We start from the raw sequence: 24,650 nt of genomic DNA, 5'->3' as shown, positions 1-24,650 counted from the left end.
GGCTACCATGGGCTTCTTTGTGCTCCCAGTCTCTCTTTGTCTAGGTGCGTGGCCAAGTGGAAGGCTGTATATATACGATCTGAATTAAGCCATCTTCTCAAGCTGAAAAATATTGATAAATTTTGACACTTTTCTTTTTGCTGTATTTTGCCTTGGTGCATGCCGAAGTAGCATTGTAGCAATAACATTCTGTTTGGTTGATGGGCAGTACCGAACTAATGCTGTAAATTCATCTGGCAGAAAAAAAATGTGAATAATATTATATTATATACTGTATAATTCATGGTAATAATGTCAAACGGCAGCCACAAAGAACTAGCTAAAAACGAGCTAATGCTTGTTGGAAAGCCTGATTCAAAACCTTTGCAACGGGTCCGGCCCCACTGGTAGGTTCATCCCAAGTGGATCACAGCCGTCAACACATTCCGTCCGTCCGTTCCGTGGCGACTGGCGACGACGTGTCACGAGCCTTCCTAGCTTTGCTCCTCCGCACGACGGCGGCAGACCCTCGTGCTCCCCCACTGCAGCGTGTCAGGCCAAAGCCAAAGTCGAACCAGGCCGCCTAACCCAGCACCTGGGCCGAATTTGTTGTCGTGGGCTGGCTCAGCGGCGCGTGCGCGGGCTGGCCCAACTACACATTGCTGGGGGGCGCAAAAGCGGAAAGCATCTACCGCCCCTCTCCCCACCACCCTTTTCTGCTCGCGCTCGCGGCGGCGGCGGCGGCTGCTGCTGCTCGTGTCGTCTTCCCCCGCCTTGCCCGCGAGTTTGTCCCAGACGCCTCGGCGCCGCCGGCGAACACTCGCCGGCCGCATACAAGGAGTTCTCTCCTCGTAGCCGCCGTCGTCCTTCCTCCTCTCGGCTGGACTGGCGATTTGGTGCGTCGTCCGTTGTTACTTGGTAAGGAACCCTGTCTCTGTCTCGATGGGCTGCTGTTTGCCTGTTTCTGGGAGTTCGCTCTGCGCCGGGAGCCACGGAATACAAACCCCATGCTCCCTTCTCCAATCCGTCAAGTTCGTTTCATTGTTTCCGGTTCGTCTGCTGACTGCTGCGTGGTTGAGTGAGTCCTGCTAGCAGACTGGCGGCAAGTCTATTTGCGCAGTTTTCTTTTCGAGGTTCACCTGTTGATCAAAGCAGCTTGGAGTGGGTAGAGTTTGTGTTGCTACTTTGCAGGAACAACCAACTTTGTAGAATTGTAGCTGTGTTTGCAGTACTTCCTGTGTTTCTTTTTTGATGTTCACGTTTTCAGGAGAAGGGCGTCCTAGTCTTTGAAGTTTGAACTTACCTATAAAGCACACTAAAACAGCGAACTTGTAGAACGATTTTTTCTTTTATCAAGTTTCTACATCTCACTTCACTCTAGAAATGTTTTGCAGTTTTGCATAAGTTTGTTAGTAGCAGTGTAGCACTGCCTTCCTTACATTTAAAATAATGGCAACATAATCTTTGGGATCACAAATCAGCCCGGACATAATTAATCGATGACCAAAAATCGAACCAAATTACCCGATAACCGAATTGAACCTCTCTGTGCATTTATATCTTTGCACGACTTCTTTAATTTTACTGTAGACTCAACAGAACACTGATTCCCAACCAATGTGGTGCAGGTCTCCTGCTCATTTCTTAATTGAAAATCCTTGGGGTTGAGATGGCATCACCTGGCCAAATGACGGCAAGCAATTTGTTACGCACCGAAGGCTTTCCTGGAAATATGGTATGCAATCTATGAAATAGCACAACATTTTTTGGGCTGCAATTGGCTTGTTCTTATGTTTGTTCTCTACATAGGGAAAACGACATGGCTTAATTGGTGCCAGAAGTCTTGGGTCAAGAAGGCTGCAAATGAGTCAACACTGCTTTCATCAACAGCATCTTTGTTGGCCACGTGCACAAAGAGTTACAGTGCGCAATATCCGAATGTCGTCATCTCCTGGCGCTGTGGAATCCAAGGGGTTTGACAGTCCATTAGTTGAGAAATCAGATTCTGCATTAAACGGTGGAATTATTCACTTGTACCGTACACCATTTCTTCAAGAAAGTGAAACCATGGAGCTGCTTAAGAAAGTGAAGGCCAAGGTTTCTGCTAATATTGCTGATATAATGACTGAGCAGTGCTTCAACATTCAGTTGGACAATCCACTTACTCCTGAGAAGCTTTCTACGCTTCACTGGCTCTTAGCAGAAACTTATGAACCTGAGAAGTTGCAAACTAGGAGCTTTCTGGAGGAGGAAGTGTCTAGAAGTTCTAGTGCTGTCATTGTTGAGGTTGGTCCTCGGATGACATTTTCGACTGCATTCTCATCCAATGCTGTCTCTATCTGTAAATCTATCTCATTAGTAGAAGTGACTCGACTGGAGAGATCAAGAAGATATCTTTTGCGCCTTGAGCCTGGTAGTGACCCACTTGATGAAAGTCAGCTCAAAGAATTCTCTGCGTTGGTTCATGATAGAATGACAGAGTGCGTTTATCCCAACAAGCTCACATCATTTCAGTCAGATGTAGTTCCTGAACCTGTCTGTGTTGTTCCAGTCATTGAAAGGGGAGAAGAAGCATTGGAAGAAATAAATGTGAAGATGGGACTTGCTTTTGATAAACAAGATATTGACTACTATACACACCTCTTCAGAGATGATATCAAACGCAACCCAACTACTGTGGAACTTTTTGATATTGCACAATCCAATAGTGAACACAGCAGACATTGGTTTTTTAATGGAAAGCTTTTAATAGATGGAGAAACCATGCCAAACACTTTGTTCCAGTTAGTGAAGAGACCCCTGAAGGCCAACCTGAATAACTCTGTCATTGGATTCAAGGATAATTCGAGTGCAATAAAAGGATTCCCAGTAAATCAGCTGCGCCCAACAATTCCGGGTTCCACTTCACCATTATCCATCATGATGCGTGAGCTTGATATTTTATTCACAGCAGAAACCCATAACTTTCCATGTGCTGTTGCACCATACCCTGGAGCTGAGACAGGTGCAGGTGGCCGTATAAGAGACACACATGCCACTGGAAAGGGTTCATTTGTTGTTGCTTCCACTGCTGGTTACTGTGTTGGGAATCTTCGAATTGAAAGTTCATACGCACCCTGGGAGGACCCTTCATTTTCTTACCCAGTGAACCTAGCCTCTCCATTGCAAATTCTTGTTGATGCCAGTGATGGGGCGTCTGACTACGGGAACAAGTTTGGTGAGCCTCTAATCCAGGGATATACCAGAACATTTGGGATGAGGCTGCTAAATGGCGAGCGGCGTGAGTGGTTGAAACCAATAATGTTCAGTGGAGCTATTGGGCAAATTGACCATGCACACATATCAAAGGGTGATCCAGAAATTGGCATGCTAGTTGTGAAGATTGGTGGTCCAGCATACAGAATTGGTATGGGTGGTGGTGCTGCCTCAAGTATGGTTAGTGGCCAGAACGATGCAGAGCTTGATTTCAATGCAGTTCAGCGTGGAGATGCTGAGATGGCACAGAAACTGTATCGTGTGGTCAGGGCATGTGCAGAAATGGGAGAGAACAACCCCATCATCAGCATTCATGATCAGGGTGCAGGAGGAAATTGTAATGTTGTGAAGGAAATAATATATCCTAAGGGTGCTGAAATTGATATCCGCTCAATTGTTGTTGGTGATCATACATTGTCAGTCTTGGAGATATGGGGTGCTGAGTACCAGGAGCAGGATGCACTACTTGTGAAACCCGAGAGCAGAAGCCTTCTGGAGTCGCTTTGTCAGAGGGAAAGGGTTTCAATGGCTGTCATTGGGCAAATTGATGGCTGTGGAAAAATTGTTTTGATTGATAGTGCTGCTGTGGAGCATGCCAAGTTGAATGGCCTCCCTCCTCCAAACCCTGTTGAAGAACTTGAGCTTGAAAAAGTTCTAGGAGATATGCCTCAGAAGACCTTCGAGTTCAAGCGTGTTTCTCAAGTCACAGAGCCTTTAGACGTTGCACCAGAGGTAACACTGCTGGATGCTCTGAAGCGAGTATTAAGGCTCCCATCCGTCTGTTCGAAGCGTTTCTTAACCACAAAAGTTGATAGGTGTGTGACAGGTCTTGTTGCACAACAGCAGACAGTTGGGTCTCTTCAAATCCCGCTTGCTGATGTGGCTGTGATTGCACAGACATACACAGACCTCACAGGTGGTGCTTGTAGCATTGGAGAACAACCAATAAAGGGTTTGCTTAATCCTAAGGCCATGGCTAGACTTGCTGTTGGGGAGGCCTTGACTAATCTTGTTTGGGCAAAGGTTACATCGCTTGCTGATGTCAAAGCAAGCGGGAATTGGATGTATGCTGCAAAGCTTGACGGTGAAGGTGCAGATATGTATGATGCAGCTGTTGCACTGGCTGACTGCATGATTGAACTTGGTATTGCAATAGATGGGGGAAAGGACAGTCTTTCCATGGCCGCTCAATGTGATGGTGAGGTCGTCAAAGCTCCTGGAAATCTGGTTATTAGTACTTATGTCACATGTCCTGATATAACATTGACAGTAACCCCTGATTTGAAGCTTGGTAATGATGGAATTCTTCTGCATATTGACCTCGCTAAAGGGAATCGCCGTCTTGGTGGTTCTGCTCTTGCACAAGCATTTGATCAAATCGGAAATGACTGCCCAGACATTGATGATGTTCCATACTTGAAGAAAGTATTTGAGGCCATTCAGGAACTGATCACTCAACATCTTATTTCAGCAGGCCATGACATAAGTGATGGTGGCCTTATTGTGAGTGTCCTTGAGATGGCATTTGCTGGTAATTGTGGTGTAAAGCTGGATATAGACTTGGAAGATAGGAGCCTTCTTGAAGGCCTTTTTGCAGAGGAACTTGGCCTCATTATTGAAGTGAATTCAAAATATCTCAATGTCGTGAAGCAAAAGCTTGAAGCAGCAGGCGTTTCTGCTAATGTAATTGGAGAAGTTACTAGCTCACCGGAAATAGAAGTTTTTGTTGATGGCAATCTGCATCTCAAGGAAAAAACTTCAGATCTCAGGGATCTCTGGGAGGAAACGAGCTTCCAGCTTGAGGAGTTACAACGCCTGAAATCTTGTGTCAAACTTGAGAAAGAAGGGCTAAAAAGCAGAACATCGCCATCGTGGTCTCTGTCCTTCACTCCCAGATTCACTGATGAGAATCTTTTGATTGCATCCTCGAAACCAAAGGTTGCTATCATTCGTGAAGAAGGGAGCAATGGTGACAGGGAAATGGCTGCTGCATTCCATGCTGCTGGATTCGAACCATGGGATATCACAATGTCAGACCTCTTGGCTGGGAAGTCCTCTCTAACGGATTTCCGTGGAATTGCATTTGTTGGTGGTTTCAGCTATGCAGATGTGCTGGACTCAGCAAAAGGCTGGGCTGCATCAATCAGGTTTAACCAACCCCTCATTCAGCAATTCCAGAATTTCTACCATAGGCCAGACACTTTCAGCCTTGGAGTATGCAATGGTTGCCAGCTTATGGCTCTTCTTGGTTGGGTGCCAGGATCAGATATTGGAGGTTCTCTTGGCTTAGGTGGAGAAATGTCCCAGCCAAGGTTTATTCACAACGAATCTGGTCGTTTTGAATGTCGGTTTACCAGTGTGTCCATTGGGAATTCTCCTGCAATCATGTTCAAAGGGATGGAAGGTTCTACCTTGGGTGTTTGGAGTGCTCATGGTGAGGGAAGGGCTTTCTTCCCAGATGAAGGTGTTCTAGCTACTGTTGTGAAGTCTAATCTGGCTCCTGTGCGATATTGCGATGATGCTAACAATATAACTGAGACCTATCCCTTCAATCCCAATGGTTCTCCACTAGGCATTGCAGCCCTTTGCTCCCCTGATGGAAGGCATCTTGCCATGATGCCACACCCAGAGCGTTGCTTCATGATGTGGCAATATCCATGGTATCCAAAGGAATGGCAGGTTGAGAAGAGTGGCCCCAGCCCTTGGCTGCGGATGTTCCAGAATGCTCGGGAATGGTGTTCGTAGTGCAGGTGGGTCAATCTTATCTGCTGCTTCTTACTTCTATTTATGGTACTGCAAATATGTTTTCAACTGTTGGTAAACAATTCCTATAAAAAACTGTTGGTAAACAATTCTTATAAAAAAACTGTTGGTAAACAAGAAATTTTACAGAAGCCTTGTGGTGCCAACTCTTCTATTTGGTATGCCTGGTAGCAAGACCAATAGTTCAAAATGACTTGCGCACTTGAAGCTCTCAGTCTCAGTCGAAGTAGCAGTTTTAATTTTAACTTATCCCTGCTAACTTTGTTCACTATTGAATAAAATCTATCGCACTTACTAAGCACTTCAGTTCTTGTTTATAAACTACTATTTATCTTGTTCCACCTGTTGGACTACAAGCTTGCTTCCTTGTATTGAACCTCTGATTTTTGCTTTTTGGTGCAGCTTGCCATATTACGGTTACAAGTTGGACTAGGATTTCGGAGTGCAGACGCTCAGTGCAGGGATTTTGGCGTGGGTTCTTGGCTACAGGGTGTGGATGGTATGGCTGTCTCATGCCATTTGAGGACCTCCTTTGGCGAAATAATTGTATTTGAATGACCAATAATCTAATGTTGAAAGGCTCAAATTTGAAATTTTGAAGAACGTATGAGTGCCTGGTCGGTCAGGGCCAACTTAACCATGTACTGCTGGTGGTCGCTAATGATTACAGTAATTGTAATAAGTGAATTAAAGCATTATGCGGCTGAAGCACAAACCCTCTCAATGGGAGGGTGAGCATAAGTTTTATTTTGATGAAATTGCTTCTGTCTCTCTTATCATAAATGCTTCACCATATCATCATATTAGCTGAGGTGACATCTTATTTAATTCTGATGAAACTCATGAAGCTTCACGGGCAATAGCTTTGGACCAGCCGGCCCGAGGGCTGAAAGACTGAAACTGATCCAACAGACCAGATGTTGGTCTTGTCTTTGAGACTTGATCACGAGCTTTGTACCGTTCATGGGATAAAACATACACAATGTGCATCATGCTATGTGGATTTATTTATGCTTTTTTTGAGAGGATATGGCCCAGCATAAATAAATCCACAATAAATCTAAATAAATGTGGATTTATTTATGCTTATGCAGTGCAGACCACTGCGGGGCCATAGTCCAGCAAAAGGGTTTGTTTATGGGTGCAGAAAAGCCCATGACTCAGCCCGGCCCAGTATCTCACGCACGCTCGCACAACGCAGCCAGTGAGACGAGAGAGACCAAATAAAAATAAGGAGTTTCTCCCCGTCTCGTCTCGTCTCGCTGCTGCGTGCCTGCGGGGACACTCCATCTCCTCCGCGATCCCCACTCCCCTCGCCGGCCGAGGACGAGCCGCCGGCAGCAGCAGGGCTCGGGCCACAGCTCGTCCGTTCGATTCGTTGGAGATCGCCAAGCGGGAGCGGCGTCCTCGGCGAGGAGGCAGGCGACATGAAGCCCGCGGCCGGCGGCGGCGGCAAGGGCTGCGCGGTCGACCCGTCGCTGCCGCGGTTCAGGTGCCAGGAGTGCCGCCGCGCCCTCGTCGTCGTCGGGGTCGACTCGTATTCCGACAGGCTGCCCGCCCACGCCGCGGCCGGTACCCGTGCCTCGTATCCCCACCCGATTTAGCCTCCTCTTCCATTCCTATACTTACCTGTGAATTACTCCATTGATTTGAGTCGCTTCTGTGCTTAAAACCACTCAGATTATGCCAAATACGCTTCTCCAGGAGTCTCAGCCTGCGCTGGAGATGTAATTCACACACAATTGCAGCATTTGGATAAGCGAAATGGCCAAAGCCGGCAAATACTGGGAAAAAATATGACTTGCAGGATAACGGATCTATGTTAATAGAACTAGGAGAAGCTGCTGCGAGGATCATGTTGCTCATGATCCCTAATTATTTAGTCTTCTTAATGCTCGAACCCAGAGTTGCTTCATGCTTTCAACAATTATAAGTTGCTCTGTTGAGATGGTGCCGAGACCAGGATTAGCAATTTAGCATATTGCCATTTGCCTTGCTTCCTTGAATCCTGTTATTTCCATTTTTTTTCTCAAGCACTACCCATTGAGCCTCTCTTCAAGATGCAACTGTGGTGCTCGTGGTACTTATCTAGTATGCCATTAAATTAATGCAGGTAATCATGCGCCTTCTGTTCAGGGCAGTGTGATGGGTGCAAGCAGGATGGACAATTCTTATGTCGTTCTATCCAGGCAGAGCAGATCTCAAGGTCCTGGAATCCCCCCGCGTCCACCAAGTGCAGCAGCACCGCACACTGAACCTAACCAATCAACAAGAGCGATAGAGGGGTCATATATAGTGCTTCCACCTCCTGCTGCTTCCATATACAAGACACCTGCCTCTGAAGGAGGTGGTGCACAGCTGACACCACCGGGTCTAAACTCCAGTAGCCCTTCACCAGGAAACAATTCTGGATTTCACTCTAATGTTACTGTGCTGAAAAGAGCTTTTGAGATTGCTAGCTCACAAACTCAGGTACAATCGATTGCTTAAGGTGTGCATATTTTAGTTGTATAAGTATGCATGGATTTGCTATTGCTGTCCTTTGTGTTTCTTCTTCTTGCATCAGATGTGCTTGGTTTTTTACTTCTAAGTGTAGACATTATTAAAGTGATATATCTACTAACAACAATACATTTGTGCTTTTCCATTTACATGTGCAGGTTGAGCAGCCACTTTGTCTAGAATGTATGAGGGTTCTTTCTGATAAGATGGATAAGGAGATTGAAGATGTTAATGCGGATATTAAAGCTTATGAGGCTTGTCTTCAACGTTTGGAGCAGGAACCCTACAACATACTCAGTGAAACAGACTTTCAGAAGGAGAAACAAAAGGTGATATTTCTTGTTGGCTGTTGCATATGTATGGTTTGATGATAACTTCAATTATTAAGGTTAGAAGATGCAAATTCTACTGTTTAATTGATATACTTCAAGCAGTCACTAGCAGCAGTATATGGAGATCCAATTTGGTCCTTTGACCCTGTTATCATGTCAAGTCGCACAAAATGAAAAGTATACAGTGATATATTCAAACATGTTATGAGATAATCAGACATAAGCTATCAACTATAAATAGAACTTCCATAAAAAAATAAACGCAGCTGAATTCTTGCGCATAATTTGTACATCAGAGGAACGAGTCCATGTTATCAATCCTATGGTAGATTTGCCAGAAATACTTTTTGGTATGTGTGATATTCTTATTCATATTTGTGTGCTCTACAATTTCAGATCGAGGAAGAAGAAAAGAAACTTAAAGCTGCTATTGAAGAAGCTGAAAAGCTATATTCAGAAGTTAGCTCCGAGATGAAAGATCTTGAAATAAAGTCTAAACAATTTGAGGAATTGGAAGAACGGTTAGTATCTGTTCTCGATGTCATTATTCTTATAGGTATCTTCCTGTCATTAGCTCTGCCGTTTGTCTATACTGTGCACAGTCTTCAATATTTTTTATTCGCTTGCAGTTGCTGGGAAATAATATCACAGAATCATGGTTATGCTGCAGTTTTTGCACTATCTGCACTTCTAATGCTTCAAATACTTGTCATGCAAAGTTAATGTTGTAAATTTTTTGAATTAGGTATTGGCATGAATTCAACAGCTTTCAGTTTCAGTTGACATCTCACCAGGTATAATTACTTCAAGCCATATGCATATGGATATCTTACTGTCAGAATAGCAATGCACCAAACTGCTGCTGTCATACTTTGAAGGTTGAACTTTTTGTTCTTGTTGACCCCCTGAGGATTTGTTTGGATAAACCCATTCCCTCCCAATGCGTATGGATTGGAGGGGGAAATGAATTAAATTTCCACCTCAATCCCTCCCAATACGTATGTATTTTGTTCCATATCAGTTACAGGCTAACAAATAAAGCAATATTAACCAAAAAGTGTGTCGTTGATTTTATGATCATATATTTATTTCACATCAATAAATTGCTGACAGAAATCTAACATTGTTTATGCGATATGCATACTGTCTGTGTTGTGGATCTTTCATGCTGCCTTCTTGTTTGGATATACCATTATATATTACACATTTTATATATTATCTATATGCATGTTTTCTTATTCTTGAATAGTTTGCCAGATTTATTTTTGGTGACATTTTCATTTCATTGTCTGAAAAATATCACTTCACTATTCAGGAAGAAAGAGATGCAGTTTTTGCCAGGATAGAAGTTTCTCAGGTTCATCTGGAACTGTTGAAGCGTACTAATGTTCTCAATGATGCATTTTATATTTCACATGATGGTGTTATTGGAACAATAAACAACTTCCGCCTCGGACGCCTTTCTAGTGTAGAGGTAAGATGCAGGTCACAAAATGCATAAATACCACAACGATTCACTGTACTCAGTGCTTCTCAAAAGAATTTGCAGGTTGAGTGGGATGAGATAAATGCTGCTTGGGGTCAGGCTGCACTGTTGCTGCATACCATGGCTCAATATTTCACTCCGAAATTTCAGTATCCTTTCGTTCCCTATCAGCAGCAATAGCATTCTTAGTGCCTAGGTTAAGTTAAAATTTTATGAAGTGCATAAACCGTAAATTGTAAAACTAAACATGCTATAATTGTTATAAATGGAAATATTCCTATTGGAGTTCCTGAATATTTTCCTAGATACCGGATCAAGATTCACCCTATGGGAAGCTATCCAAGAGTCACCGACATCCACAACAATACATATGAACTGTAAGCTTTCTGCTGGTAAACGTATTTTTCTAACGTTCTTGCCTTAGCAAGATTGAAGATTCCCTTGTATAAGACACACTGTTGATGTTCAGGTTTGGCCCTGTAAATTTGTTCTGGAGCACCCGATTTGACAAAGCCATGACATGGTTTCTCACTTGCCTGCAAGAGTTTGCTGAGTTTGCCATAAATTTGGATAAAGAGAACAACGTTCCACCTGAGAAGTCATTGAAGCTTCCCTATAAGTAAGACGTCTTGCAAATCTATTGTTCTCATAATCCTCATGTTTAGGTGCCTTGACGATTCTTGTCATTCATACATCCGAATTTTTCATTTTTTATTTTATGCTTATAACCTAACGTTCTTTTGCAATTACTCTTAAAAGAATAATTTAATTCTGAAGATTTCTACCTGAGGTGAAATTTGTTCAAATGCATTAGGTTTAGTGTTAAGTGCTACATACTTATGGCAATGATTTTTGTGGCTTTGACCTTTCTTTAGTTCCTGCAACAATTGGTGCAGCGCACATGTAGGAACTCTGTTATGATGAGTTTGATGCTAGAAGATAGTAAATTGGAAGGTTTCTTATGTCTTTTATGTTACCCGTGTTGCTGTTAATTAAGATTACGTCATTTTACAGGATTGATGGTGACAAAGTAGGGAGCCATACAATCGTCCTAAGTTTCAATAAGAACGAGAACTGGACCAAGGCGCTGAAGTACATGCTGTGCAATCTGAAATGGGTTCTCTACTGGTTCATTGGCAACACAAGTTTTGCGCCACCATCGGGGCCAGTGCACACACAATCTCTGAGGAACAAGAACTAATGATGTTTTTACTTCAACTGTACATAGTTTAAATACAGAGTTACTGACCCTAGTCATTGGAGTGTAGCCGTAGTGACAATAAGGACACATTTGATGTACATACATGTAGCAACATACCGTCTATACTTGAAGTCTGCTGTTCTGTCTGAACCCTATCGTATGTGAATCCAAGGGCTGAGCCATCTGTGCACGCAAATTGTAAGAATAATAAGATTTTTCAGTCTTCAGTTTCTATTCCACGGGGGAAGAATGCAGCATCTTCTTCCTTTGTGGTCGCTGCCCAGCTGAGATCACTGTCAAACTGGTATGCCCCGTCATGAGCTGTCCAGCATGTTCACCCTGCCAGTTACTTAGGTAGTGTTTGGTTGAGGAGCGAAGTGGAATGGAGTCGCTCTGTTCCGTGTTTGGTAAACTGGAACGGTGCGGCTCTATTTTTTGTTTCGTTGCAGAGTGAACTGGAACAGAACGGTTTCATCCTGTGTTTGGTTGAGGAGTCAAGTGAAGTAGAAAATAATCACATTCTCATGTATTAGCTAAATAATCAATCAAAAAATACTAATGATATCATAACATCATAACATATAATTCAAAGATTACAGCTTCTTAAGATCCATCATAACATAGCATATAGAATAGACCACAAGTCATCACGACGTGCATATAATCCAAAGTGCCTTGTTCATGGATACAATCAAAAGCATGACATACAAGTTTATGTCACCTAAAATAGAGTCTTGCTATCATTTGCTAATTAGCAAGCCTACATATTAGCATTAATGAACTCAGTAATCATAGAGAGCTTGTACAACAACGGCGCATCCACAAAGCCATGTGCAACATTAGGATGGTTCAACAAATAAGAATAGTACTTAGCCTTTTGCTCAAGCTCAAAACCAGGAAGGCTATCCATAGCTTCAAACAAACCCGGTGGCAAAGCTTTCTTTGATGCTGCATCTCGTATGGCACTAGTTAGGGTTTGAGTACCACGATCAAAGGCTTGAAGCAAAGAATCAGCTCCATTGTCATCCTTCTTAGCTCTCTTGGAGGGCCTATTGCCTGAAGCCGCCGTGTCATCTTTGTCAATAGTAGCACTAGATGGTGTCCTAAGATTCATCTCATCCTTTTGTGTATCCTCTTCAACATCTACAGCAAGAGGTTCACTTGAGGTCTTCACAAATTGCCCTGTTGCAACACTATCACCAAAAATTATAGCTAGATTGCCATAGTATGGAAGAGACTTGTTTATGTACTCATCATCACCCTTGTTTCTCTCCTTTCCGTTCTCATCCTAACATTGGACAAGATAATTAGTACCTACAGGACAACAATAATGATAAAAGAAAATATACAAGTACAACAAAGTTATTACCTTAAAATGACTTGTGTACATCTCATGATCATAACGGATGATAAAGTTCTCTTCATCCCAAACAGCACCACTCTTGCTCCTAAGTTGATTGATCCTAATGTACTTTTTCTTCAATGTTTTCAAGTGGTTGGAAATCTGTTCATGTGTTCTATTGATCTTAAAATGTTCATTCAAAGCCTTAGCACAAGTATTGAGATGAACTCTCTTGAAACCACTTGATGTTTTGGAACCATCAGCTACAAGATTAACAAGAAAAGCTTGCACAAAAGTGGTCTGACTTGCTGTCCAAACAGTGCCACCTTTTACCTCTCCCTCCATTGTATCAAGCTTAAATGAAAGAAAAGTAAACTAAATTTCAGCAATATAAATAGTACAAAGTAAATCTGATTTCATCATTAAATAAAACAAAAGATACATAGGTTCATAGAAAAAAATACATAGGTTCATACAAACAAAAGTTACATAGACTCATACTAAATAAAAGAGTACATAGGTTCATAGAAACAAAACATACATAGTCTCATACAAATAAAGGGGTACATAGCTTCATAGAAACAAAAGATATATAGACTCGTACAAATAAAAAGATACATAACTCATGAAGTATTGGAATAATATTGCTGACGGTCTTCCACATGGCATTGGCAAGTTCTTGCCTAAAATTAACCATGAAGGCATGTTCCGTTGCTTGACCATATGTTGATGTTTGATGGGTAATACTAGGGAGGTCATCATTTTCAGATATAATCAAATCATCACGGCCATCTTCTATGACCCAATTATGAATAATGCAAGCAGCAACAACAACTTCTACTTGGGTAGGGAAGGGAAAAAATGGTATTGCATCATCAAGTATTTTGAATCACCTCTTCAAAGAACCAAATGCACGCTCTACTATAATCCTGAGAGATGAGTGGCTAAGGTTGAACAATTACTTCTCATTTTGTACGGGGTTGCTGCCCCACTCATTCAAGTGGTACCTCACACCACAATAAGGAGGCAGAAAATCCGGTTTGGCTCCATATCCGGCATCAACTAGGTAGAACTTGCCTATCATATAAGGATATGTATATGAGGTACACTAGTCATTATATATAGTGGGTTAGTGTAAATGAGCTACTCAAATTTTATTGTACCTTCGGGGACACGAAGACCATTTGGGCGTTCTAAAGCATCTCGTAAAATTGAGGCATCATGAGCTGTTCCCTCCCAACCAGCTATAACAAATGTGAACCGTAGATCAAAGTCTAGGCTGCCATTACATTTTGCGTAGTGTAACTCTTCCTACCACGAAATGCAGCCTCCATTTCCTTAGGAACAGACGCTCGAATATGTGTGCCATCAATAGCCCCAATACAATCCTATTTTAGCATTACAATGAGAATGTGTAAGGCCTCAAAAGTCTACCTAGAATCAATAAAATTTGTGCAAACAAACCAAACACTACCTTAAAATAAGGATTCCATCGTGAGTTCCCTTGAATTTTAGATGGTGTCGTCGATGACGGTGGCTTAATGAAGTCGTTGCATAGCTCTCCAATGGCATGAAGCACTTTATTGAAGTACCGACTAACGGTTTCCCCGAACCTACCAAAATTAGTGGCAACTACCGTATTCTTAACATTGTGGCCAATTGTGTGCAAAAACATAGCAACTTGCTGCTCAACACACATGTGTGTAGTGTTTTCTAATAAACCTCTATCCCTAAAAGTTTACAAAAGAGAAAGAACGATGCTCTATTAAGCCTAAGCATATTGACACAAGTAACATCATTCTTCCAAATTTTATCATTAAGGTACTCAAACCTCCTCCTATCCCTCTCATCAATTGGAGCATATCTAATTTGTCCTATGGGTGTATGACCGTGGCGTTTTCTTTTTCTACTTTTAATAACCATTGCCATCATCGAAAGCAACACATGAGCAGCAGCTATAAAGACAAGAAGCTGATCGTCCTCATCCATCTATATATTATTAGACAATAAAGAAAAAATTACCAATTCGCAACACATGAAGATAATATAATTCATTGTTAATGTAGAGGTATGTTCGTGTTAGAAGTATACCTTAGCTGCAGTTGTTCCTGACTATTCCTCTTGCTCTGCCAATCTGATTTTCTATTCAAAATAAAAGATATGAATTAGTTGCTAATCAATAAAGACTTAAGAATGATGGAGAAGGAGGCCATGGCTCAGGGAGGAGGCCGGCCATGGCGTAAGAATGAGGGACAAGGAGGCCATGGCGCAGAGAGGAGGAGGCCGGGCTAGGCGCAGGGAGGAGGAGGAGGCCGGCCATGGTGCAGGGGAGGAAGAGGAGGCCGGGCTGGACGCAGGGGAGGAGGAGGACGCCGGCCATGGCGCAGGGAGGAGGAGGCCGGGCTGGGCGCAGGGGAGGAGGAGGACGCCGGCCATGGCGCAGGGGAGGAGGAGGAGGCCGGGCTGGGCGCAGGGGAGGAGGAGGACGCCGGCCATGGCGCAGGGAGGAGGAGGCCGGGCTAGGCGCAGGGGAGGAGGAGAACGCCGGCCATGGCGTAGGGAGGAGGACACCGGCCATGGCGCAAGGAGGAGGGGACCGGCCGCGAGCGCACATGGGAGGTCAGATCTGGCCATGGCGGCGCGGGTTGGCTGGGCTGCGCGCAGGGGACGAGGAGGCGGCGCGGGTCAGACCTGGCCGGCTTCCTTGCTACGGCCATGGCCAGGGGAGGAGGAGGGGAGGCGGCGGCGGCGCGGGTTGGCTGGGCGCCATGGGAGCACGGGAGGGAGAACGAAACTGTGCACAGAGACGGGAGAGCGAGGCAAGGCAGGAGCGAGTCCGGAGCGGAGCGGCTCCGTCCGTCCAATTTTTTAAAGCAGAAGCAGGCTCATTCGGCATCTGACAGGAATATTCCCCATTGGGAGCCACTCCGCCCCACAAGTCTGGCAACCAAACATCTACAAAAGTAGGATGGAACGGCTCTGTTCCACTTCACTCCTCAACTAAACAGTCTGATAGTTAACAATAACTATTAACAGTCAATCAAAAAATCAGATTATTCAGATCTCGCATCACCAGTCAATCAAAAAAACAGATTATTCAGATCTCGCATCACCAGGCAAGTCCCACTCACAACAGCATGAGACCATAGATTTTTATACCTCTCCCACCATGTGACCTGACCTTTACAATAACTCATGCGATCAGAAAGCACAGCAAATCAATGCTAATGGCGAAAAAAATCCTGACTCAGGTGCTATCATCTATACATTCACAGTTTACGACAGATCGCCAACAAAACTATGGACCAAAATACACGATGATCTTGTCTGTCCTGTACAAATGTCACTTCTGTAAACCCGAGGGCATTGAAACAAAAAGCCTCCCTAACTTCACTACATCTTGACAAATCTGGTAAAAACTAAGGCTAAAGAAAAGGATCTAGGCAAACAAAAAATAAGCCACAGCACAAAATTTTTGTGGAGTTACAAAGAGGTGAGCATGTACACACAACAGCATGCTAATCATCTCGAACAATCTCGCCCATCATGATCCGGTTACTGTGGACCTTGAAGCCAAGAAGAGAAGGGTCAATCTGCTTTCCTTTCTTTGTTTTCTTCTTCGCACCCTTACCACCTGGGCCACCGTCAGCAGATTCTGAGGTATCATACTGCAACGGAGGTTTCTTTGACTTCAGCGCTTCGCTGAATGAAGGGCCAGAGGCATCTGGATTGTTCGTGGCTGATGGCATGCTATACACCCCTGTCTCTTTGTTGCTAGGAACAGAGGCTTCCATAGCCTGGGCTACTGAGGTGATACCTGATTCCATCTTATTCTCTGCACAGCAGATATCATCAAAATTAAAATCATGACATAATGCAGAACTATAAAATTCCAGGCAAATTTGACCATCAATGGAAGAACCATATAGACTTATATTTGAAATTACATATTTTCATAAAAAATACTAGTCAAAGTGTCTCTGTCTAAATTACTTTACATGAATCAGAGGCAGTAAATAACATGGTAAACAACATGTGCAACAGCTTAAGCACTGACGTTGTGCACAAACTATCACATGGGTAGATCTATGTATCGAATCCACAATCAGGTGGCCATCCAGTTTATTTTCTATATACCTAATGTCTAATAATTTACACTCAAGGTTGCATTGAAACAACTTCCACAAACTTTTAGAAAACACTCTCAAAGTTATATTAACCAGTCAAAATTTGACAATTCCACTGAACCATATAGTTTGAAAACTCATACCATCAGAGGACACAAGGCCTGCCTTCTTCAGCCTGATTGTTGATAGATCCGTAGAAACTGCCTGGGATGTAGCCGTATGTTGGTTTGTGGAGCGTTTTAGTAACGAGTGAGAGCTCCCTTTTGATATGCCAGTATCAGACCTGCATATGAAACACAAAGCATCTATATATTATAAATACAGTAGAAAGCCAACTTTTGTTCTCCCAAAAATTATTCAAAAACAGACATAGGACACTGTGGCAAAGTAGTTAATACTGGAGAGATACACCTTAACAAATACTGAAATAGCAATAAACCTTGGTCTGGAAAAAGACTTTGCAGAAAGGTATGTTTATCAGTGAGACAAATCTCACAAAAAATAGAACAAAAAATTACAATTAGTCAATGCTCTAATGAGAGGACATCAGCATAAAGCGAGGATTGCGCCAAATAAATTATTAGACTGGTAAAGTGGGAAAAAAATCCTATCAAGGCTCACTGAGAAAGATACTAGATAACAGAGTGCCACAGCTACAAAGTTTAGAATAATACCAGTTGTTAACAGCATCTTCAGAAAAGTTAGTATCATCCGCAACCAAGTTCGCACTTGAACCCTGCTTTTTTCCCCTGGTCAACTCATTGACACTCCCAACCAAATGATTAGCTGACGCTCTGCCACCTGTAACATCTGAAAAGTCCCTTTGAACATCATCAATTCCAAGAAAATGCTTCTGCTCAAGCATTGATCCAGAGCTTGATCTAAGGTTATATTTTCCACTGTTCTCAATACTGTTGGGTAAACTATCAAGGTTGGCTGATCCCTCCTGCGCTGACTGCCCTGTTTTTGCAAAAAGAGACCTTTCTGCAAGAGACTCCTCAAAAGACAACCTGTCCACTGGGGATCTCAAAGGGTTCTCCACACCAGGCTGTGCAAAGTGATCTTTACGCCCAAACGATGCCGGCACTGGAACATCAGGGAAGCCCAAAGATTGTTGCGACTGAAGGGCAAGTTTCTTATGAATCATATCACTCAAATCTTGCTCCGTGTTCCTCTCTTTGTTCATAAGTGCTGCCCATGCATGTGGGTTGTCAACAGAAAGATTCATTTCCACATTCCTCCTCTGCTTCTCTGCTTCAATCTGCAACTGGTTGATACGTGAAGATTCCATTAGACTATTTTGCATTTGCCCATTGGCATCCGACCAGTGCCTTTCCAGCCTTCCTAAGTGTGAACCAGAAAGCTGCTCCTGAAGCCTATGTTGCTGGGGGTGAACTCCTGAAGGAAGCATAGGCATTTGGCCTAAAGAATATAAATCACCATGCGTTTCCAACTGACCAAGTCCATGATGGCGTGCTAGGGCATTTATAACATCTGGGTTTGGTACAGGACCACCACCAGGCAAAGAACCAGACCGCTCAAGTGAGTGAATACCTTGGCCTCCCCTATGCAAACGCTCGTGCAAGGACAAGTTCCGTTCAAGAGGTTCATGCTGCTCAAACGATGAGGATCTCTGAAGGTTCTCTAGGAGATCGAAACGACCATGCCGAGATGCATGACCTTGATTTGGACTGGTTCCTGGGCGGATAAACTGTGCTGCATCATCCATTGGCCAGACCCCACTTAAGTGCCTTTCTTCCTCCCTGCCTGAATGTTGCCGCAGAGCATTAGCCAGCTGTTGTGACTGAAGCTGCTCCTGCTGAAGGCCTAAAAGAATTTGCTGCTCCAAAGGAAGCATCTGTCTCTGGTTTGAACGTGACAGAACATCCAACATATCATTATGATGCTCCCTATGAAGCCCATGGCCAAATTTTGCTTGAATTAGTTGTTCAATCGCCGCATCATGCTGCCTTTGTAAATGGTGAGGTTGTTGATGCAGTTCATTTAATACATGCTCCCGAAGTAAGACTTGATCAACCATATTCGTTGGTCCAAAATTTGAACCCTGCAACTGTTGCTGCAACAGTTGCTCAAGAATCATCTGTTGCTGCTGCTGCTGTTGCTGCTGTTGCAAGAGCTGGGCTTGCCGTTGCTGCTGCAGCTGCCTTTGGTGCTGCTCTTGTTGAAGCTGTTGGCGACGTTGCTGCTGCTGGTCAAGTTCAAACTGGACTCTCAAGAGATGCTCCACATCAGAAAGTGGTTGATTCATAGGCTGCCGGTGTTGGTGCAAAGAATCAAACACCTGGCCTGGAAACGGACCAGGAAACTCCAAATTGTTACGGGCCATCATTTGCTCCTGCTGCAGTTGCTCCCTTCGGATCTGTTGAAGCAGCAGTTGCTCTTCAAAATTTAAATGATGCTCGGCCTCAACCTGAGGGATTCTGCCTGGAATATTTGCATCATTCATACTATCCAGCCGCCCAAAGTTTGCAGGCCATTCATCACGCATACTAGAAGCTTCATTCATCCTGCTAAGTTGCCCATGTCTCATGTTTACAGGTGGAATATCCTTGGGCGCTGTAGGCTTGGGATTTCTACGCTCATTTACACCAAGTACATTTGATGAGAGAGGTTGCTTTGGATGCATCCCTTCCAGCTCAGACCAAAGTAAGCCAAGAGGACTGAGATCACTCTCTCTTGGGATATCATGCTGCGGCAAATTAGCTTCTCCGACCGCAGAATGAGGATCACGTGGTGCCAACTTGAAATCTGCACGGTCATTTTCAAGATCCCGTACAGATTGACCCATGCTGCTATTAGGCCTCCCAGTGTACAGCACTTCTGTCATGAACATGAAAAAAATTAACATTTACCTCAAGAAAAATACAAACAGGACAAATGAACTTTTAAGCAAAAGATAAGAAGTCTAAACATAAAGAAAACAAACCTTCAGCATCCTGAGTCACCGATTCAGGAATGTTCTGCTGGCGACTACTAATATTTGCTGTATCCTTTCCTGTTTCAGGTGAAGATAACCAACCAGCACGCGAAGGTAATGATGCATCATGATCACCTCTTTTAGGATCAACTGCATTGCTTTCAGAATCCCATTTGGAGGCTTGGTCACTTTTCCCAGAAGAAGCAGAAGTAGGGATTGCAGCTTCAAATTTACTTTGAGCAGAATCCAAAGATTCAGCACTTTCATCACAGAGTGCAGGCGGACGAGATTGCGGCTTCTGTCCAAGATGTGGCATGACTTCAACGAGTGGGCGGAAAGGAACATCATCTGGAGCCTGAGACAAACGCACAGGTAACTCCAAACCAAAGTATCCATCTTCATACCAGGAGATTATGTCAGCACCCAGAAATGGACCCTGCACACCTCCTTGAGGATCCAGATAATACAATGTCAGCTCCTCTGGGTAACTAGCATGGCCACCAGCTTTTATATCAATGTCACTATTTTGGTACGGCATTGGGGGTTCTGAATGATGCTCAAAAGGTGGCACATCAAACAGAGTGTTTGAATCATCAGGTAGGTTAGGGCTAAGATCAAGATCAGTACTTGTCTTGGCTTCGTCAGTTTTCAAACCATCCTGAATGCCAGCAATCCTGTATTGATTACTGACAGCATTTTCCTCCATAGATTTCTTTGATGGGGATGTACCAACACCACCAGAAAGCGTCCGGTTGTCATAGAAGGCATCCTTCTCCGAGATTAAAGTTGCAGATCCTTCCTGACCCAACCCACCAAATGCTAGAGCGACCTTGTCTTTGTCTTCATCAATGACAGAAGCAGGTTCTGAAACAAATATAATATTTAGACTATACACAATGGATAACACAATAGACGGTAACATTTGCATTTCTCAATCAGCAAAATATGACGTCACAATTAACATCATGCAGCGTATATACCTTCAAGCTCTTTTGCCCTCTCTTTTTTGTTTCCAGTTGCATTGCTTCCCTCGCTGCTAATGACTTTACCCTTTCTAATATCTTCCAGAAGAGCCTATAAAGTAGAAGAGCAGATAAATAAATGGAAAATACGGACAGATAAAAGAGGATAAAGAAAGTAGGCAGAATATCACCCAGGCACTACCTCTTCAACAGTATCCGGTGCAACAAAGGCAAGTGGTTTAGCAGAAGTAGAGAGTGTGATGGAAGGAATTTCCTCCAGTTTAGCATCATCAAAGGATGACATCATATTTTTTTGCCTGTAAATATCCAGAAGCTTCCCTCTTGGGTAGCGGAAACAAACAGCAGATTTTGCAGACTTCCCATGCACAGCCGGAGCACCAATTGGTCCTGCAGATGATGGCCGACTGAAGGATGTGACTGAGTTTGGGTTTCCCCTGCCTCGCCCAGGGGCAAAGCCAACATTTGAGTCCTTTACACGCCCTTTCTCTGATCCAAAGCCTGGAGCAGCGCGGTATGTTGCCGTCACGACAGAATGACTTTCCTGACGGTGACGAGGTCTCCATTTATCACGGGAATCAGACTCAGACAGCAGCCTTCCTGTGAATGTCTGCTTTTCAGCATGTGTTTCATCCTTTTCTACGTCAACCTTCTTTTCTGACCTAGAGTCCTTCTCCTTGTCATCAGGTCCCCATCTTGTAGACCATTTTCCATCACGGCGACCCTCATTCCCCAAGCGGGTGGAACCATCATTCCACCTATCAGATGTAGGAGGTGCACGTGAATCAGTGTTATCCCTTGCAGAAACATTGTCAGATCGGCGATCAATTTTACGATTATCAACATCCCGCTCCACTTCCTTCTTGCGCTCCCTCCTCCCAAGCAAGCTTGTTTCCCTCTCCTCTTCAAGCCAACGAAGACCACTGTCAGCATCAAATACATTCCGCCTTCTTTCTTTCCTATCAACAGTTCCTTCCAACATCCTCACTTCCCTTTCAGCAGGTTCAAAGGAGGACCCATGAGGCAGAGAAATCTGCAGATGAGAATCCAGCATCATTAATAAGCATTTCTACCGGGAATCAATCAAATTTACAGTACAGCAAAACAAAGACCTAGGAGAGAGCAGTGTTTACAAACCTTTCCATCAGCCGGTTTGGCGTAGAGCCACTGAGGAGACAGAGGAATGCTGTTATCCAGGTGCAGCTGATCTGCATAGCAGAATACTTCAGGGTCAACGTGCAGCAAAACATGGCCGTACCTTCCACATAACAGCCCACTCACGCACAAGCTCACACTCCTACGCGCACATACGCATGGGAGCACACGCACAGGCACACGTGAGCCGAAAGCAAAACGAACGCGCAACACACAACCGAATCCTACGTACTTATGCGGCATACGCTACAGTAATCCCTCAACTGCTAAACGTACATCCCGAACTGAATCAGCGAGGAATAAGGAACATGTGGTTCCGAGGAGGAATCCTTACCTTTGGAATCGTCGACGAACCCCATGGCGGCGGCGGCGGCCCTGTCCTCCTCGATCCCAAGCGACAGCCCATCTGCGCGACGCAACAACCACACGTCAAATCGGGAGCACCCACCAATCAATCACAGATCTGCGCTGAGGCGATCCAGGGCCGCAGCAGATCGGATCTCCCGCGTGTCGGGGCGCGCGGATCGGGCGGCTCACCTTTCCCGAGCGCGGCGGGTCGATCCAGCTTCCTCTCCGCCATCGCGGCCTCGCGAGATCCAAGAGCGTGGGGGGGTGAGCTAGGGTTTCGGGCAGGAGCGGGAGCGGGAGCAGCGGCCTCCGCGGCGCGATCCGAGCGAACGGGGCGGGGTGGCGGCGGGGAAGGGAACCAGAACTAGGGTTTTGAGAGCGGCGCGAGGCGTGGAGGTCACCGGCGAGGCGTGGCGAGGCGAGGAGCAGGAAGAGGAAGGGAGGTGGCCGGGTTGGGTTGGGTTGGGTTGGGGGGTGGGAGCTCTGTGTTTTTTGGGAAGGCTTTTTTGGCTGCTCGTTTCGATGGGTTTGCGAAGCGGGCGTGCGCTGTGGCCGGTGGCTGGCTTGGAGGGGGGCGAGAGAAGGGAAGGGATGACGAGGGCCAACGAAGAGATAAATCATGGATTTGTTTTCTAGTGAACTCTTTTCTCTCTCATGATTTGTTTATTTCTACCATTTTTTCTTTATTTAATTGATGATGGTAGAAACGTTTTTTCGAAAATGGTGGCGGGGGTGTCGTCATTATATGATGGAAATTTGTTGGAAGGATGATTTCATTGTAATACATGAGTTTGTACATGCACCGAGATTAAATCAATTTATTTTGAAACATATCAAACTTTTCATACATAAAATCAAATTTAACATATCCGTGAGATCATTTATGGTGTATTGCTTCTATTCTAAATTATAAGTTATTTTAAATATTGTATGTAATTATTTATAAGCAAAATCTATGAATCCGAAAAAATAAAAAAAACTATAATTTAGGCCGCCGTATAGTATATTCAAAATGAAAATATAGTGCCATCCCTTTGAGAAAGACAATCCGAGCATGAGTCAGACTAGGCTGAGAATAGTCCATTTAGAAGCTTCGCTAAAGTGCTATATGCTACATTTTGGAACTTTTGCTACATAATTTTAATTTTTCACCATTAATTATTGCGACCTCCATAGGTTATATGACTTTTGGTATGAATCTATAGTTATTTTACGTAGTAAATGGTGAGAAATGGTTCGCTCGTCCATCCGTCCACCATGGGATGTTTTTAAATCATCGGCAACAGCAAATGATCCATTCAGTTTTTGTTAAGGTTTAGTCTTCAATTATATATAGTCAAGCAAAAGAAAAGATGATTCTTAAATCTCAAAACCGTTGCTGGGCTCAGTCCAGCCCAACAATTTCCTGGCCAGCCTCCTCTTTGGACCGACCAGGCTTTATTGTGGGCCTCCCAGCAAATGCAATCCGCCGGTTGAAGCGTCAAAGACGACGGTGAAGACGCCTTCGCCCAGTTCTGGTAGATGACCGTAACATTCCAAGGACAGTGTCAACGGCGGCATCAGTGTCGGTATTCGAATAAGATGGTCAGAGATGGAGGGCAACGAGCAGGGGAAGAAGAAGCAGCGGAATACCTGTCGGATACAGGGATTAATACTCTCCAATCTCTATCCAATGAGGGCGAAGTCCGAGCATACATTTCCCATTACAAGCTGAAAAGACAAAACTCTCCTTTGATGGCAACTTGAAAGAGAAAATGGGGCAAAGAGAAGATGGGGGATCCTAGTGGCGAAGTCAGTCCATTTCCTGATTAGAACCTAAAAGAATAGATTTTGGTTGGAATTTGATGGTTTCTCTAGTGAGTCAAATTGCCCAATAAAAAGCTACCGCCACTGTCAACAAGTACGTTTTGGTTCTGGGCCCTCTTGTTTTATCCACTGATTTCAAATAAATCATTTGTGTTTAAAGGAGGTGCAATACGTACCAACCTTAGACGTAAAGCAAATCTAGTAAAGAGCGGCTCAGTTCATGAATATCAAACCAAAACCAAATATATACTAGTGCACTGCAGCACTAGCATTCGTACGTGAATTGTTTCCGACACACAGGAGGAGACCGACGGCGCGGCCGACGCCAAGCGCGATCTTGCTGTACCTCTCCGGCCACGCCAGCAGCCGACCTGGCCCGTGGAGGTGCTCGTCGACGCTCTTGTTCTTCACCAGCTCGTACACGAGCAGCTGTTTG

At 44.2% G+C, this 24,650-nt stretch overlaps 4 protein-coding genes across 7 annotated transcripts; 2 read left to right on the top strand and 2 right to left on the bottom strand.

Annotated features, from left to right (window-relative positions):
* The first annotated feature begins 686 nt into the window (after positions 1-686).
* LOC112892173 (probable phosphoribosylformylglycinamidine synthase, chloroplastic/mitochondrial) lies at positions 687-6,755 on the top strand. Its single transcript, XM_025959288.1, has 4 exons — positions 687-897; positions 1,608-1,714; positions 1,789-5,984; positions 6,400-6,755. The coding sequence occupies exons 2-3, from the start codon at positions 1,649-1,651 to the stop codon at positions 5,977-5,979; spliced, it is 4,257 nt and encodes a 1,418-aa protein (XP_025815073.1). The 5' UTR covers positions 687-897; positions 1,608-1,648; the 3' UTR covers positions 5,980-5,984; positions 6,400-6,755.
* Positions 6,756-7,245: 490 nt separating this feature from the next.
* Positions 7,246-11,754, top strand: LOC112893872 (beclin-1-like protein). Of its 2 annotated transcripts, none has more exons than XM_025961394.1 (10): positions 7,246-7,569; positions 8,111-8,469; positions 8,658-8,828; positions 9,228-9,352; positions 9,577-9,625; positions 10,147-10,305; positions 10,372-10,466; positions 10,623-10,694; positions 10,787-10,936; positions 11,332-11,754. In XM_025961394.1, exons 1-10 carry the CDS (start codon positions 7,425-7,427, stop codon positions 11,516-11,518), a joined length of 1,512 nt encoding a protein of 503 aa, XP_025817179.1. In that variant the 5' UTR covers positions 7,246-7,424; the 3' UTR covers positions 11,519-11,754. The 2 variants fall into 2 exon arrangements, with proteins under 2 accessions (XP_025817179.1, XP_025817180.1); XM_025961395.1 differs by having other exon boundaries at positions 7,425-7,569; positions 10,381-10,466.
* A 504-nt stretch (positions 11,755-12,258) lies between these two features.
* On the bottom strand, positions 12,259-13,124 carry LOC112893873. Its single transcript, XM_025961396.1, has 2 exons — positions 12,888-13,124; positions 12,259-12,806 (listed from the first exon to the last, which is right to left on the bottom strand). The coding sequence occupies exons 1-2, from the start codon at positions 12,906-12,908 to the stop codon at positions 12,279-12,281; spliced, it is 549 nt and encodes a 182-aa protein (XP_025817181.1). The 5' UTR covers positions 12,909-13,124; the 3' UTR covers positions 12,259-12,278.
* Positions 13,125-15,995: 2,871 nt separating this feature from the next.
* Positions 15,996-22,956, bottom strand: LOC112893871. 3 transcript variants are annotated; one of them, XM_025961392.1, is made up of 9 exons: positions 22,598-22,953; positions 22,395-22,466; positions 22,043-22,113; positions 21,090-21,938; positions 20,906-20,999; positions 19,935-20,789; positions 17,662-19,825; positions 17,131-17,270; positions 15,996-16,695 (listed from the first exon to the last, which is right to left on the bottom strand). In XM_025961392.1, the coding sequence occupies exons 1-9, from the start codon at positions 22,638-22,640 to the stop codon at positions 16,379-16,381; spliced, it is 4,605 nt and encodes a 1,534-aa protein (XP_025817177.1). In that variant the 5' UTR covers positions 22,641-22,953; the 3' UTR covers positions 15,996-16,378. The 3 variants fall into 3 exon arrangements, with proteins under 3 accessions (XP_025817177.1, XP_025817176.1, XP_025817178.1); XM_025961391.1 differs by having other exon boundaries at positions 17,662-19,828; positions 22,598-22,952; XM_025961393.1 differs by lacking the exon at positions 15,996-16,695 and having other exon boundaries at positions 17,151-17,292; positions 17,662-19,828; positions 22,598-22,956.
* Between the last annotated feature and the right edge of the window lie 1,694 nt (positions 22,957-24,650).

Source organism: Panicum hallii, chromosome 5 (assembly GCF_002211085.1).
Source record: "Panicum hallii strain FIL2 chromosome 5, PHallii_v3.1, whole genome shotgun sequence".
NCBI classification, from domain to species: Eukaryota; Viridiplantae; Streptophyta; class Magnoliopsida; order Poales; family Poaceae; genus Panicum; species Panicum hallii.
The sequence above is the reverse complement of the archived record's forward strand: the minus strand, read 5'-3'. Positions and strand labels throughout refer to the sequence as shown.

Bases quoted from the DNA above. Each gene is read 5' to 3' on its own strand.
- LOC112892173 (XM_025959288.1), top strand. From the start codon at position 1,649: ATGGCATCACCTGGCCAAATGACGGCAAGCAATTTGTTACGCACCGAA. The intron at 1,715-1,788 runs GTATGCAATCTA...TTCTCTACATAG, and splicing joins AAGGCTTTCCTGGAAATATG to GGAAAACGACATGGCTTAAT.
- LOC112893872 (XM_025961394.1), top strand. From the start codon at position 7,425: ATGAAGCCCGCGGCCGGCGGCGGCGGCAAGGGCTGCGCGGTCGACCCG. The intron at 10,306-10,371 runs GTAAGATGCAGG...GCTTCTCAAAAG, and splicing joins GACGCCTTTCTAGTGTAGAG to AATTTGCAGGTTGAGTGGGA. The intron at 10,937-11,331 runs GTAAGACGTCTT...GTCATTTTACAG, and splicing joins TCATTGAAGCTTCCCTATAA to GATTGATGGTGACAAAGTAG.
- LOC112893873 (XM_025961396.1), bottom strand. From the start codon at position 12,908: ATGTACACAAGTCATTTTAAG. The intron at 12,807-12,887 runs GTAATAACTTTG...GTCCAATGTTAG, and splicing joins TGTACACAAGTCATTTTAAG to GATGAGAACGGAAAGGAGAG.
- LOC112893871 (XM_025961391.1), bottom strand. From the start codon at position 22,640: ATGGCGGAGAGGAAGCTGGATCGACCCGCCGCGCTCGGGAAAG. The intron at 22,467-22,597 runs GTGAGCCGCCCG...TGCGTCGCGCAG, and splicing joins ACCCGCCGCGCTCGGGAAAG to ATGGGCTGTCGCTTGGGATC. The intron at 17,271-17,661 runs GTATTATTCTAA...TTTCATATGCAG, and splicing joins GAAGATGCTGTTAACAACTG to GTCTGATACTGGCATATCAA.